Source organism: Paramormyrops kingsleyae, chromosome 25, assembly GCF_048594095.1.
Source record: "Paramormyrops kingsleyae isolate MSU_618 chromosome 25, PKINGS_0.4, whole genome shotgun sequence".
Taxonomy (NCBI): Eukaryota; Metazoa; Chordata; class Actinopteri; order Osteoglossiformes; family Mormyridae; genus Paramormyrops; species Paramormyrops kingsleyae.
In genome coordinates, this window is record NC_132821.1 from 29,539,851 (window position 1) to 29,555,327 (window position 15,477).

Below are 15,477 nucleotides of genomic sequence, written 5' to 3' on the forward strand. Positions count from 1 at the left end.
TAGGTCCTTGGAATAATTTATTTACAGTTGGGATTTTCCTCATCTAAGAATTACATTTGAATTTATTGTGTCAGCAACCTGAACATCTGTAAGCCAAGTACACAATTAGTGTAGTTACTTATTCGTGTAAATAAATTTAAATCAGAATAGTTTTAAGGAAATTAATAAATCTAACTCTCACTGTGAAAAGATTTTAGAAAATTTGCACTGCACAGACATGCCACAAGATTAATTAAAAATCATGAGGGCAAAAGCACAACCATTATTTTCTGAAGGCCACTCTCTTTTATCCACCTAAAATAGTGAAACAAACATCAACGTGCTGTTTTCAGCTGAAACCTACTAGTAATATGAAGGAAAGAATGATACAAGTGCACATTTTTTTCAATAATATGTGAGATCTGTGCTCAAAATTTCCATCAACCGTCCACCATCTGTCAATCACTTTCCAAAACGGAAATATGTATAACTATCTTCTCTTATGGGAAACTCAATGTACACAGTAAATGGGAAATCAAATGAAAAAAATCTGCCCAACATTTTTACCACACTTAAAATATGATTATAAACATCATCCACCATTTATATCCAAAAATAATGTATAATATATACAAAGATGAATGTGTGTGTGTTTCTGTGTATATATATATATATGTGAAAGGATCAGAATCACTTAAAGGGGTTTGTATGTACAGTGGCTATAACATATAATAGGATGTTACTGTGAATGCTACGTGCAGGATGTTACTGTGAATGCTACGTGCAGGATGTTACTGTGAATGCTACGTGCAGGTTGTTACTGTGAATGCTACGTGCAGGGTGTTACTGTGAATGCTACGTGCAGGATGTTACTGTGAATGCTACGTGCAGGTTGTTACTGTGAATGCTACGTGCAGGATGTTACTGTGAATGCTCTTCAGGAGAGTACAGTTTAGGTGATGATTCCACTTGTCCTGTAGTGTTTCCCAATCCAGTCCCTGGGGACCCCCGGACCGTCCATGGACTGTCTGGCTGGGAGCTGGGAGAGAGTTAAACCGTGGACTGTCTGTAGGTGCCTGAGGACCAGTTTGGGATACACTACTCTGCAGTATCCACAGCAAGAGGCTCCCTTTGCACGAAGATTTACAGCCTGATCTCCACGCTTCAACCTTGTAGGTGACGCCCTGCACATGAAAATGGACACACATTATGGGATGGATGCCTTCCAAAGAAGTTCCCAAACAGCCTGGTCTCAGTGGAACACAAAGCACATTCAGAGACGAAGGAATCGCCACTGTATTCTAACTCGGCAAATTCATTTGCATTTATTTATTTATAAGATGCTTTTAATCCAAAGCGACACAGAACGGTGAAGTCAGGGGTCCCTGGAGCATCTGGAGTTAAGGGTCTCGCTCAAGGGCTCAAAACCAGTCTGCCAATCCTGAGATTTGAACCCAGGACCTTCCGATCACAGACATAGCGTGTTAGCCGTGAATTGAGAGGCATATCTACCCTTCCCTCTGGCGGCCTTTACCTCGCTGAACCCTGATTTCACGTTAACGGGGACACTGCTGAATATTCCGATGTCAGTCCAGCGTAGTCGTGGTCCTTCATCACAGTTTTGTGCTGGGGGGGGCTGTAACAGAGAGATTAAAGAGATCTTTGGGTGAGCATTTTCTGCGTCTGTTAGTAAACAAAGGCTTGTGCTATGTCTGATCCAGGACAAAAGGATCTGCTGGTGATCTGGGCTTGAAAGCATGGTCAGCTGGCTGGCGGATATGGGGTGTGTGTGAGAGCGCACCGGAGGTCATTCTGGAGAGCGCCCCCACTGTCTGGGAGGCCGGCCACTGCAGGCTCTGGTGGAGAACTCCCGGGGGCCACCTGCACAGGCCAAAAGGAAAAACACGATGCAGGAATACAGGAAGACAGGACACCGGCGAGCTCAGCAAGGCCTGAACACCGAATGTTGGTTATGCCTCTGAAAAACCAGCGTAACACGCCCTTAACGCACAGCCCCGAGTCTGTCATCCGTCACACCTCCCGTCATTTATTAGTGCCATAAATGCTACTCACATCACGCTTTAAGTGCCATTTATGTGCTGTGAGTGAGATTTACACGCACTGTAAGTGCTGTTTACGCGTGACGCGGGTGCAGTTTACGAACTTCCCTAAGTGCAGTTTAGCAAACGTGGCGGACTCTTCCGCTAAGTCAGCTGACCTCCAGCTCCACAACCCCCCCACCATGTGTCACTGTGAGGCTGACGGCCCCCCTGTGACTCGCACCCCCTCTACGTATCACGTCCCCGATCTGACATTCCGAACGCAGTGGATATCTGCCCAAAGTGAACTGCATCCTAGGCAACGTGTTTCTTCATTAGTATAATATGCATGATTGTTAAACGGCCTCAGAAGATGATCAAAATTGAAAATAATTACAATTGTAATAATGAATGCAAATAATCTGTTGAAAAATACCAAGAAACACGGAAAAATAATGTTAAATTTAAATACATTTCAGAAATGTAATCCATTTGCAGGGAATAATTCAAATTCAAATTACGCACAATGTCTTGAACTCATTCAGTGCTTAAGCTAGCTTGATCTTTTAAGACTGATGTAAAGTTCAGTTCGAAAGTTCACACCCAAGACTGCTGCTCTGTTTGAAAGATGCAAGGCAGTGAAATAATTTATTTATGGTCACAGATGGCTGCCTCTTTGTGGTCTCATTGTCCTCAACAGAACTCCCGTGGCAAGATGGGACAATGGTCATCTTGTGCTCCGTCAGGCCGCGAGTTGCGCTGGGTGGGTGGGGGTAGAATCAGGATCCAGCCGTTTGGCCCCCAGCAGTTTTCCGGAAGTCGATCACATGACAGCCTTCTGAGAGCTCTCTGTTTTCGATGCCCGGTGCTGTCAAACAGCTTGGTGTCAAGTTAGCGGACTCACTTTCAGTGCTGGTGACTCTGCCCCTGGGACAGCAGGACGCACCTCGGTGACAAAAGCGGGAATGTCCCCAAGAGGGCCCACTGCTACCCCTGCAGTTCCAACCCCCGGAGACTCTGTGCCTTCCTGGAAACAACCGGGGTGAAACACAGGAGAGATACACGGAATTCTGATCCAGGTGTTAAATTGCTGAACAAATTTCCAAAAGTCATTCAGTTAATTTCTTGCTTTTGAGATCTCAGTCCTCGTGGATTTACAAAGAACTTAAGTTTCCGAAACTCGAGTCCAGAGAAACAGTACTTACGAAACGATGCCGTCCACATATCCCGTGGCCTTGACTGAGTTTTGGAAATTTGCTCTCCAGTTATACTATTTGAAAAACATGTTTTTATTAGTTGGAGAAATTAGAACAAAAATGCCAACCTTGAAAACTGAAACGGTCTGGATCTCTAGATAGTCGTCTGATGCTGTGGGGAAAGTCAAATATAATAGTCAAAGATAATAGTCAAAGATAATACTCAAAGATAATACTCAAAGATAATAACAATATCTGCTTATGCAAGACCATACGCTATAGGGAGAGTTTAGCTATGGGGGGTAAATCGGGCTAAGGAGAGTTGCTCAGATTTTAGCCCCAGTTCCTTGGCTCAGCCTGGACCTGTTCGGTCTTTACAGCCCCTCAGAATTGGTTGGAAACAGGAGAGTCTCTTGCAATCATCACTTTCCCACCGGCTGTAGAGTTTTCCCTGGGAGTCAGATCGTCTGTGGATGGTATATCCAACAGTGTCTGACGCTCTGTTCTGTGAGGGATGAGGACATAGGGGAGGAGAAGTCAGCTGGTAAACGCTTTAGCAGGCAGAGCGAAAAGCAGATTATTTATATGCATATTAGATAGAATTGACCCAAATGGCAACGGAGTATCACTGGCCTTATGAAAAACTTCACAATTCAGGGTCGATTTCATGGGGGGGAGGGGGGAGTTGGAGGGCCATGCTGCCCCAAATAAGCCAGTGACTCCCCCCCCCCAAATGAACCACCCTGCCCCCCAAACACCAACGTCTTTCATTTGTTTATTTATTTTGAATTTATTTTCTAGTAAAAACAATTGAGCCCGGTCCCTCCCGGTGGCGCGCCTGTGGATCGTCTGAATATCCAAAATACACCCCCCAGGACTGACGACTGTTACCATCACCAATGCACACCCCCGTCTTATCTGTTCTGGCACCAGGACTACAGTATCTCAGCTAGAGCAGCTAAGGTATCAGCTTAAAATGCATGAACGCATATGCATTACACTACCTGGTTGCAGAGTGACTGTGACCCCACAGTGGGGATGTTCCTTACTTTAAAACGCGCCACTTGTAGACTTATCGGTCTTGAACAGCACTGCAAAAACAGGACAGCGTAAAAAAAATACCCCCCCCCCTGCTTGTATCCGGCATTGGTACAACCCATCAGAGGGCCCGCCCACAAACCCCACTGACCGTTAGCAGGGCAGTCACATACTGCTGCGATGCAGCCCGGACGTCTTCCCCATTCACAGACAGGATTCGGTCCCCCTCCGTCAGCCTGCCGTCGGCCTCAGTGGTGCCGCCCTGCAGGATTTCCGCGATAAATACACCTGGATCGTTCCTGTGGGCGTGGGGGAGCAAAATGAGTGACCGAGCACTGAAGGGGCGACTTTCCAGCAAGACACAAGGCCGCCACACCTTGAGAAAAATTAACAGGCACGCATTTTTGTCAATACGGAAAATGTGTCAAGTCTGAGAGACAACTAAGGAAGAGATAAATTAAAAAACATATTTTTATAGCTCACGGACCGACACCTCGGAAGGAAACGCTTTCAAGCAAAAGCTGGACATGCAGTGCTGTGTATTTCCTCGACAGGTCACATTGCCTCCTGAGGGCGGGTGACAAGTAGGCAGATTTCAGGACAGCCCCGGCGTACCTTTTCCCAAGAACTCTGAGGCCCAGTTCCTGGCCTGGCTCCCCCGCTAAGTCTAACATAAAGACGTCCCACGGGTCCTCCTCTCCACAGCTGGCCTTGTCACAGTGCGGGGTCCAACTCACGACGCTGACAACTTCGTCGCGAGTGACAGCTCTTGGGTCGATGCTATTCACCTGTTCGGGGGCAGAGGGCGCCATTGTGTCAATTTCATCCTTCTGGGGACGTGTGGACTCTCAATATGTCTGGAGCGGTGTAAGTTGCAGACATGCTGGGTATTTTTTGCTTTCACTGAGGTGTAATTGGTGAAAAGGGACTCATTATGCAGACATGATCATGTCACATCGCTGCCCTATGAGGAATGTGACTCCCTAAACGCTACTTACTCTAACATGCAAAGAGCAGCGAGAGTTCACCAATCTCCCACAAAAAGGGATGCGTGACGACAGGAAAACAAATCGCTAAACTCATTTCCACATATGAATGAATAATCGTCATGAGTGTGCCTTCATGCTCATTATTTCCAGCACTGCGGTAAAAATAACAAACAGTAAACAGGTTTTTGGGGAACCGTGAAATGCGAGGCACGTCTCCCGTTTCCCTGCCAGGAAGGACGACCGTTCGTGGCTGAGGGCCAGCCATGAATAGCGAGGGATAATTTACTTGGGTCATGGGGTACTATCCACTGGCAGGGCTAAGCTGCTCTAATTTCCCCTGCCTGGCTGCCCCCATTAGCCGCGAGCGGGTGAACGGTGGCCAGGGCACCTCCAGGATCTGGTCTCCGGGGCGGAGATGCCCGTCCTTGGTGGGGCGCCCCTCTTCAGAGAGCTCCTGAGAGACAATAACCCCCTGGAAAAGGAGACTGGAAGGCGAGGAATGATCTAACCATCTAATGATCTGGCCTATATTTCCCGCTACAGGATGGAGAACATTACGGAGGAGGTCAAGAAGTTTGCCTGGCAAATTGGATTACGGTTATCTGACATTGAAAACTTCAAGCGATTTGGTTAGTCATGTGGCATACAGCCTGCCGAACACTAACCGAAGGGGTGTCACACCCTCCCGAAATGCTGAGGTTGAGATCGGCGTGCCCCCTAGGGACGCCGATGGTGGCCTCACAGCCGGGGATGATGGGGCGGGGCCTTAGGTCAGAGGTCAGGGCCAGTGGCCTTCCGGAACCTGTGATAAATAGTAAATTATCACGCAGTTAGATTACTGAAAAACCTGAATGTTAGCCTAGCCTAATCGCTTACCAAAATGAAGCAGGGAGCAGAGAATGGTGCTGTTTATATAAAAAAGAAAACTAGGACAGATGTTTGGAAGATGGATGGATGGATGTTCCTATCTGGAGTGGTACCTGCATATATTATCATCCCATTTACATGTTTCTAAGAATATGCCGTGCTCCTGCACCACGGCGTGTGGCGCGACTCTACCTCCATTTACGCTTGAAGGTGTCGTTCTCACCTCGGTCTGGCGCCATGGAAACGAGGGCTTTCAGCCCATCGGAGACTCTCCTTCCTGGTTCAGCAGCTGAGGGCAGCAAGTCTGGGTCAGCCGCGGAGACACCCGGCTGTAGCAGACCGGCCACCATCCCCGGGAGATTTCCTGCCTGACAGCCGGCAAAAAAAAAACAAAAAAACACATAAAAACAGACATCGCCTCAAAGTCTCCCGTCTTCCCTCTAGACACCTATAGAATCTAATTCAGAGCTGGCCACAAGGACCATGACACTCTGAGGAAAGAACGCGATAAAAACCTTCGCAACAGGCAGTCTGACAAAACTTTCATCATGCAAAGCCTGGATCCAGTCCCTAAATTTATCCCGGCTGTCCTGCAAACAATGGCCAAGTAATTTATGCGTGTTTATTCAGAAAACTGGAAGAAACAGAAAAGAACATTGCTCCACTATTTGCAAAATGTAAGCAAGCAAAGACTCAATGTGGTCAATGTCTGGTCTCAGCTATGTCTGCACCAACTGTAGGTATGTGAGTAGAGACAACCAGAGACAAATTCCCTGTGCGTGTGATTATATCTGGCCAAATAACCAAAATTTCTACTCTGATTCTTCTTCCTAACCACTTCTGCATAGTGAAAAACATCACACCACCGCGGTCACCTTACATACTATTATTATTATTCTTATTAGTAGTAGTATTATTAGTATTATTGGTATTATTACTGCCTATACTGCTGGGTTTGTAAGGTGCCCATGACACAGTGAGCTCCACAGCCCTCTGCTTTGGTGACACCAGCGGTGGCAGTCAGACAGGAAGGACACAGGCCTTGTTTCCTGCCGTTACCGTGACTCGTTCCTCCCCGGGCAGACTTCCTTTAAGCACCCCGCTCGCATCATCCTCCTCACCAGCATCAGTCACTAGGCCACCAGGTTCCTGTGGCCAGAAACATAACAATAAAATTAAAGGGGGAATTCAGACGTGACAGACGCGGATCCTGCAGTTCTTCCTATAGACCAGGGTTATTCAAATCCCGGTCCTCGAGGTCCGAGCGCCGCTGGTTTTCCAGCCTTCCTTTACCTGTCAGTCAGGTGTGAAGCCTCTGACCAATCAGAATCAGGAATTATTAAACTAGCTACCCGGGAGAACTGAAAACACGGCCTGGATTTGGAATCGAGGTCCAGATTTGAAGAGCCCTGCTATAGACTGATTTCCAAATCTGACCAAAAACGAGAAACGGCGCTAAACTGGCTTCAGCAGGTGTCACGTTAGTAATTTATATTACAATGCATATTACATTCACTGTTACCTGACTCATGACCGCCACAACGGGAGGGAGAGTTGGGGTGATTCCAAGGACCCCTGAATGACAGGGACCCTCAAAAATTTGGAACATAATTGGATTGGTCTGGGTTTGAAGCCAGATACGCTTTCATGGGGGCTAGAATGTCTGTTAATAGGTTTGGAAAACAGAAACGAATCGTACTTACTGCCTACCCTGGACAGGCTCATGTGATGGACATTTTTACACATGTCAACATCTACTGCAGATGGAGACATTACAGGCTGGACAAATTCCAGCTACATACTTCAATACAACTAAAATAAGTCTCCTTCCTGTAAATAGTTCGCAAAGAGAGAATCACAGAAGAGTTTTGTTATATTTTAAGGTATGAATTAAGAACTGTGACCTAGGATGTAGTCTTACACAGAACTGGACAGAAGACTAGACATCACAGTTTGCTTTCTAGGTCATATACGTGAAGCAGTCCAAGAGCCGGTTGGCAGTAGTCACCTCTGGTTCATCGCCCAGCACGTCCCTGCATTTCTTCACAGCTTCCACGGCCATCTGGTCAAAGGCGTCCATGTTCCTGTTGAGGTGGCATCATCTACGTGAGTCGCGGCCAAACTTCTCTTAATTTGGGCTGCGTATAGGTTAGCAAACGAGAAAACACCGCTTTGTGGAACCCTACGTTGCCCAGGGTCGCGGCCGGGGTCAAGCTGAGCTTACGGACATTGCGGCAGGAGCACTGGGGCTGCGGTGTGGGTGTTAAAGACAGAGTGACACGCAGCACAAACTGATGGCAGCTTGATGGGAATGAAGCCCCACAGTGTGAAGGACACTACTGACCTCTGTTGGCAGGAAAGGGTAGTGCATTCTGTAATAATACAAACCAGTTTGTAGTGCACATACCTTATAAAAATGATGTTGACCCTTGACGGTGCACTTTCGATAGCGGTGGAGGCGTCCTTGTGACTGCAGCCATAAAGAATCTGGCCGTTTATCTAATCACGCCAAGAAAGAAGTGAGGCATGGCATTTAAGCAGAGAGAAACACACAAAGAGCAGCATTATTCGGCACTTGGAGTCCTGCCGGCTGAACTAGCCCCACCCACTTTTCAGCGAATGGCACGGATGGGACTGAGCACGCTCTGCTCTAACCATCTCCACTATCATTGGAATCCCACAAGTAAAGGACCCTAACCTCCAACAATTCGTCCCCTGCCAGGATGTGGCCGTCCTTGCCGGCAGCCCCATGAGGGTCAACACTTTCCACGAAGACTCCGGTAGTAGAGCAGCCCCTGCTGGGGGCCAGGGTGAGCCCCAGGCCCGCGGTGCCCAGCTCCAGCTCGACCATGTGCAGCGCCCCCAACAGGCCACCGTACCGCCGAGCGAGCGTCCCTAAAGCGGCACACAGAAGAGTCGGCTGCCTGTATATGACAAACTAACAGCAGACCCAACAGGGGCACCTGTGCAGGCCAAACGGGAGACTGACCAACTGCAAGAGTCCGGCTTCTGAAATCATTCACCCGACACATTCGGTTAACTGGTAGGAACACGACTACACAGAAAGCTAGCTGAGGAGAGGGAGATGATGAACTTTAATCTGCAGTTTAACAAACGCACAGCAGGTAGGTAATAATATGTTGTGTGTTTGCACCAGTTTGAGGCACACGGGGGTAGACATCTCAGGCAGGATGCCGCCTAGTGGAGCACTGAGTGACAGCTGGGAGAGAAAAGTGTAAACAGAGATGGGAGGGAAGTAATGATAGAGTCGTACCCCAGCTGTAGCCAAAGTCGTTCTCTTCCTCTTTCTCCAGAGAGCTGAACGGCAGCGGTGGTCTCTCTGGAACATCTTGCACCATGTCTGTGTCTGTCTCCCCAACGTGGGGCATCTGGGGCAGTTCCAGGAGTGGGTAAACAGGCAAGGGAGTCTTCACCACGTCCCTTTGTGCTGACAGCTGGTGCAGTAAGGAGAAACCAGCTATACTGGCAGACTAATTACGACTGATTGGCAAAATTGGACAAAATTTTGAACAATTCTACCTATCTGCTCCAGGGGGCGCTATCCTGGAACACATTTAGCCACCACATGGAGCTAGCAATACTGTATAATCACATAATTATATAATCATATAATGTTTGTTATTAATATATATTAAAGCTGTCATATCTTGTTCATTTAAAGTGCTATGAATGCAATGCTTTAAGACTTGTTAAGCCATACTTACATGCTGCTTATAAGTATTCTATGAATGCATTATGAATGCTCTACGAATGCATTATAAAGGCATTATAAAGGTGCAGTTAATGTAAAGCATTACCTAATGTTATATAATTCATAACAGGAAATACAAACATGCAGATCTGACACTGATGCCCCACGAACCTTAAATGGGGCAGGAGTGAAGGTCTTAGCTGGGGAGAGGCGAGAGAATGGCCTGCACTGAATGCTGGACTCCTACAGTAACAAAAAATAAAATCATCTAAGAGGATACTGTTTTTTAACAGTATTAATGCGGCACCACTAAACATCTGAGTAATGAACAGGAAGACATCCTGACACATGAGGAAGATGCATCTACGATCCTCACCGTGCGATTATAGCTTGGGTTTAATCCATCGGCTTCCTCCTCTTCACTGACATCTACAGCGGGTGGCTGTTTGAAGCATTTCAGCAAGTTACACAAGTATTTCATCTTATATGGAGCATATTTAAAGGGAATTAGCCGAATAAAAGACAACAGTAAAGATCAGATCATTTAGGTTTATGTATAATGACGTTATTTCTAAATATCAGTGTTTATCTTGGTATGACATGGCGCTGACATGATAATTGAGGACTTTACTTTCATTCACGCGCCACGTCTTCAGTGACAGACAAACAATCTTGAATTTCAGGATAGAGCGTGGATGTTTGTTGCCTTCATTTGACAATCGCGATTGGTGTCATTGTGAAGGGATCTGATTAACTAGAGGAGCCTTAAAGTGCCAGCGTCAATTTAACACTGCAAATGTTTGTACAGAGACCACAGCATGACTCTCAGTGCTAAACCAACACCCGCATTGTCGGGAGGAGGGGAAATGCACGGCGAGCGCCTGACCTCTGGAGGAGCAGGGGTACGGCCAGACGAGGGCGGGTCAGGGCCTGGACACGGGTTCGACTGCAAAAAGGGCAAAGGCGGCTTCTACGAGCAACACAGGGCATCCAATTTAGAGGATAACCAGTGCAATAGGATAGAAAGAGAATTCAATAAGGATCTGCTTGTGGAAACATCCATTACTCAATAAGCACAGTGCTGCATAGGTATGGAGCTGTTAACATCAGCTTAATGCTCAGGAGACAAACTGCTTCACGCAAACTCAAAGTTATATTATTTAATTCTTTATCTTTTCATTTGTACATGACAGTTTTTAGTTTTAAAAAAAGTTTAGAAAACTACAGTCATATTTATGCTTATTTTTTTAATTTTGGGTTAGATCATAAATGAATGTATTGATTCAGATTACATATTAAATTAACCTATTACTTCTGGCCGGGTCATTAAATTAAAGCATGTTAAAATATGCACAACTATACAAAATGTTTATACACGTGGATAAATGTGCAAAATACACCCATTTGTGCCTTTTTACACTGAATAAAAAGCGCTTGCAATTTCAAACATTTGACAGACTGCAGTGAAGATTTCGGTCTGACGGTGAAATTTAGCGCCCCAAACCATTATACATCCCAAAACATGAAAGAACACCTTTACAAAGGAGCCAGTGATCAGCGAATTAAGGCTAAGCATTAGATTATGCTGATGTTTACACATTTCAATGCCTAGTGGGTTTTGAAGGATCTTTATAATGTGGATCAGGGCTGGACAAATCATAATTGAATTTTACAGTTATTTATATACATAAAGAGCACGATTGTCCACTTGAATGTAAATGCCTGCTATCTGATTAACTCTAAACTGGGTGATAATAAGTCTGCTTAACACATACAGGATGTGTAAGGGATTAACACGCATGACTGATGAGCAGAGGATTTAACATTGTGGGGGTTTTGCACTCCGCTCCCTAACTGGGGGGAGGGGGGCTGAGGGACGAGACGATAGTGGACAGCATGAGCTATTATGCGAGCATAAAGAAAGGGGTCAGTAGAGAGTCATAATGTGTGTCATGTGACCCCGAGAGTGTCGATTATTACATCGTTAAACCTGAGAGCGGACCCACGCTCCCTTCACATCTGCCGCTTGCTTCATCTTTTTTACACTCCGGCAGAGTCCGAGGTGAGTTATTCCGCTCTTATCTTACGGCATTCATCAACATCCGACGGCAGTAAGGCGAAGGATCCGTGCTGCTAATTCCGATTAGCATCGCTAAGCTAAGGCAGCCGGCACCCGTCCAGGGCGGCCGACGGTAGGACCTACCGGAGCCCCCTGGGCCACGCTCTGTACCAGGAACACCACGGGGTCCCCGGCCTTGCGAATGGCCTCCACCGCCTCCTTGTGACTCGCGCCGCGCAGATCCCTCCCTCCCACCTGAAGCATAAACAGGAGAGCGCTCTTAAATACTTGAGTCTGTTGGCGCTATCAGGGACAGAACCAGCAGAGTGACAGAAACTCGCTATTGCACCCTGGGTAATATTTCAGCATTAGCTGGACGATAATTACATGGCAGGGCTAGAAAGCTTTACTCAAGCCCGTGACCCTCCCAGTAATTAGCTCAAGGTTGCTATAAGCGATGCTGGAAGGGTAATCAAAATAAACAAGGGGGAATTAGACTGCTGATTTAATTCGGCACCAGGGTTATTAAGTAAGGAATGGAGTGCAATAGGAATGAGTCGTCCCAGGCGGACAGCGGCCCCCCCCAGTGTTACCTCCAGGATCATATCCCCGGCCTTCAGGGTCCCACTTCTGCCCGCAGGACTGTCCCCCAGGACGTGCTTGATGAAGATTCCCCGCATGACCCCGCCATTACTGAGACGCCTGCCCATCCCACGGCCGCCCAAGATGCTGATGCCCAGGGACTCGCCCGCCTCCCTGCGCAGCTTCACCCTTGGGGAGGTTATCCGTCAGGTACCAGTGGTGTAAGCAAGGGGCGGGGTCTCTAACCCCAGCTGAAAGCTGATTGGCCCCCAGAGTGTTCCCTTCCCTGTCACTCATCGATTCATACCATTGGCTAATGATAAGGTTGGATCCTCTGTATGAATTATGGCCAGTCTTGAATATATGCCCCCTACCTTAAAAAAATGCTAGAATCACCCCTGCACTAGACTGAGTTGAAAAAAGACAGATCTTTAGTGATAGCAGCATATTTGGTGGATAATCGGTGAAGCATGGCTGGCTACGGCTGACTTAACGCGGCCCAGTTAGCCAGCGGATGTGCTTACGTCCTGGGTTGGTTCCAGTCGAGCTGGGCTGTGTCTGACTGATGGCTGTTCTCTCCCACGCCTTCTTCCTGCTCTGAAATCTCAAGGACATGCTCTCTGAGGAGGCAGAGCAGGAAGCAGACAGCTTTAGGTTGACCCAGCAGATACATCACAGTAAAACTACTTTCATCAGTACCTGTAAACCACTTATATATCACTACCACTCACTCTGGTGAACTGGTGAACTGAAACATTTGACATCATTACTTCCAGTTGTTCCCCACTTAAACCTAGTAAACGAAATTAGCATTTGATTTGTTGCTCGGTTAGTTATTAAGCAAATAACAAAGAGAGCTCTTTTACAGACTCATTTATCAATTTCTATCCACCGTATACACACCTTCAACTAAAAACAAATCATTACCTTGCAGATCTAAATGTGATACAAGCATACTTTTTTTTTCCATACACGTTAAAAAAAAATTGCTGACTTTACTGAAAGCAGTTTTCCACCCAAGCCAGCGGTTATACCAGGTCCAAGCCAAAAAAAAATGAATAATTAAATTTAAAAAGCAAGAAGAAAGTCACCCAAAACAGAGGAAGGAGAACAGCTAGATAGATATTTCTGATTGAGGGCCCAGTGGGGTGAGATGCGGTGCTGTAGATGCAGTGTGTACAAATTAAAATGCGAGTTGCATTTCACGGTAGCCATGTGGGGGGTTCTCATGGGGGGGGGGGGGGGGGGTCTCATGAATATATTTTGGCCCAAAAGATAATAATGGGCTATCATTTCGATGAGTGATTGTGGCAAGACATGGCAGGATTTTTAAGAAGCCTCTTTGTGTATGTGGAGCACCGATATTTACTATCAGAGGGATCAGGAACAGCTCATGTTTACAAGCCCACTGAGAAATGCTGAAACCCTGCAAATTATCAGATGAACACGGCAAAACAAGTGAAAGTCCTTCATGTTTTTTGGACTACAGCATTAAACCCTAACAGAAGCACTGCACTGAGTACATTCTGTTTTGATTGCAAGCAACACTGATTTGTAGCCTGTTAACCCTTTCCTTTCACTATCTCTGCGCCAATTCTATATGTAACCAGCTAAATCTGATATTTACGAATGAACTGCAAAGGAGTTTAACGTGAGGCTTCACTCTTTTGTGTAAGTTAGCATTTGAATTTTAAAATAATAATTAAATCAAAATTTTGTAAATAGAACAGAAAGTCATGGGAGGCTGGCTTAATACTGCAAATGCAAATAATGTTGCAAATGTATTAGGTTCACAACAAAAGTCAACTGACATGCGATGTTTAACATATCTGCGCATGTCTTCCATACAGACATTTCCAGTTTATTAATTGGTTTTTGACTCAATCAGTCCTGTTCTTGTTATGTTATTTTAAAGGTGTCTGGAAACACCCAATTAGACAGCTTGGCAATTGACTTTTTTCACTCAGAATAGGCTCTTTTGGGTTCGTATGTGTGTTTAAATTGTGTACCTGTGTTATCATATGTCCAGATGCGGAAAGACTCCACTGATCAAGGTCTGTGACGCCTTTCCTTCACCTCCCCTTTAACTGATCATGCACTGTTGTAGTGACTCACCGCGGCCAATCAGTCACCAGCCCTCCAGCAATCAGCCAGAGTTTTTAAAAGCACAACTATCTGCAGGTCCGGCTTTTTGAATAGAGGACAATCGCCACTGTGACCGTCGCTCACCGCGTGACAGGAGATGCGTCGTCCGTGGCGTCGCCCCCCCATCCCTGGGCGAGCCCGACTCTGTAAGCCTCCAGGAACTCCGCTGGTACGTAGGTTAAGCTGGGGACACAGGTGACACAGACCTCGCAGTGAGAGAACCAGCGGCCTGCCCGGGCTACACCGCCACGTGTCACCCTCTCCCTGAATCATGAGCAGAAGTTATGGAACTGGACTCTGGGGCATCCATAGCTACACAACACGGGCTGATTTCGGCAAGGAGCTTAATCAAACTTAACCATCTGGATTACCTGTTCCTCTTCTTAATAGGAGTAATTCTTTGGAGCTACGCAAACCCTTTTATATTCATAACAGGTCTGTGTCCCTATTTTACAGCCTAAGAATATTCAGAAAATGACCCTGCAGTTGGGTTGTTTCCTGCTTTGAACCCATAGCCCCTGGAATAGGACAAGCAGTTACAGAAAATGGATGGATGGATGTGGATGGATGGATAGGTGATGGATGGATGGATTTCTATTTAGATTGCAATGGGATGGCACCCCATCCTGGGGTATTGCTGGGATAGGCTCAGGACCCCCCCAACCCTGCTCAGGACAAGTGGGTATAGAAAATGAGTGAATGATAGAACTTAGGGATTAATCTTAAACCCAAATAGAAGAGAAATTGAAGTTTTTAATATTCCTATTGTTTTATTCCAGATGTTTCAGATGCAGTCTCTCCAGGATGACAGTCTCCAGGCCCCGTATGACCTTAACCAGAATAAGCCGTTAGAAGATGGATGGATGGACAT

The 15,477-nt window shown here is 46.4% G+C and overlaps 1 protein-coding gene across 4 annotated transcripts in view; it reads right to left on the bottom strand.

Annotated features, from left to right (window-relative positions):
- Positions 1-15,477, bottom strand: part of LOC111853118 (multiple PDZ domain protein-like) — a 41,318-nt gene continuing 25,841 nt past the window's right edge. For 3 of the 4 annotated variants that reach the window (XM_023829717.2, XM_023829716.2, XM_023829715.2), the window contains 24 exons: positions 14,691-14,789; positions 12,986-13,081; positions 12,473-12,650; positions 12,024-12,134; positions 10,707-10,790; positions 10,197-10,262; positions 9,992-10,063; positions 9,383-9,563; positions 8,807-9,003; positions 8,516-8,607; positions 8,117-8,192; positions 7,168-7,257; positions 6,332-6,476; positions 5,907-6,043; positions 5,630-5,713; positions 4,868-5,040; positions 4,404-4,551; positions 4,219-4,305; positions 3,578-3,719; positions 3,343-3,386; positions 2,923-3,045; positions 1,781-1,860; positions 1,514-1,615; positions 1-1,163 (listed from right to left, as the gene is read on the bottom strand). In XM_023829717.2, coding sequence (XP_023685485.2) covers positions 1,531-1,615; positions 1,781-1,860; positions 2,923-3,045; positions 3,343-3,386; positions 3,578-3,719; positions 4,219-4,305; positions 4,404-4,551; positions 4,868-5,040; positions 5,630-5,713; positions 5,907-6,043; positions 6,332-6,476; positions 7,168-7,257; positions 8,117-8,192; positions 8,516-8,607; positions 8,807-9,003; positions 9,383-9,563; positions 9,992-10,063; positions 10,197-10,262; positions 10,707-10,790; positions 12,024-12,134; positions 12,473-12,650; positions 12,986-13,081; positions 14,691-14,789 — 2,590 coding nt within the window. In that variant the 3' untranslated portion in view covers positions 1-1,163; positions 1,514-1,530. The remainder of the gene's footprint in view (positions 1,164-1,513; positions 1,616-1,780; positions 1,861-2,922; positions 3,046-3,342; positions 3,387-3,577; positions 3,720-4,218; positions 4,306-4,403; positions 4,552-4,867; positions 5,041-5,629; positions 5,714-5,906; positions 6,044-6,331; positions 6,477-7,167; positions 7,258-8,116; positions 8,193-8,515; positions 8,608-8,806; positions 9,004-9,382; positions 9,564-9,991; positions 10,064-10,196; positions 10,263-10,706; positions 10,791-12,023; positions 12,135-12,472; positions 12,651-12,985; positions 13,082-14,690; positions 14,790-15,477) is intronic. The other variant, XM_023829719.2, reaches the window with a different exon arrangement.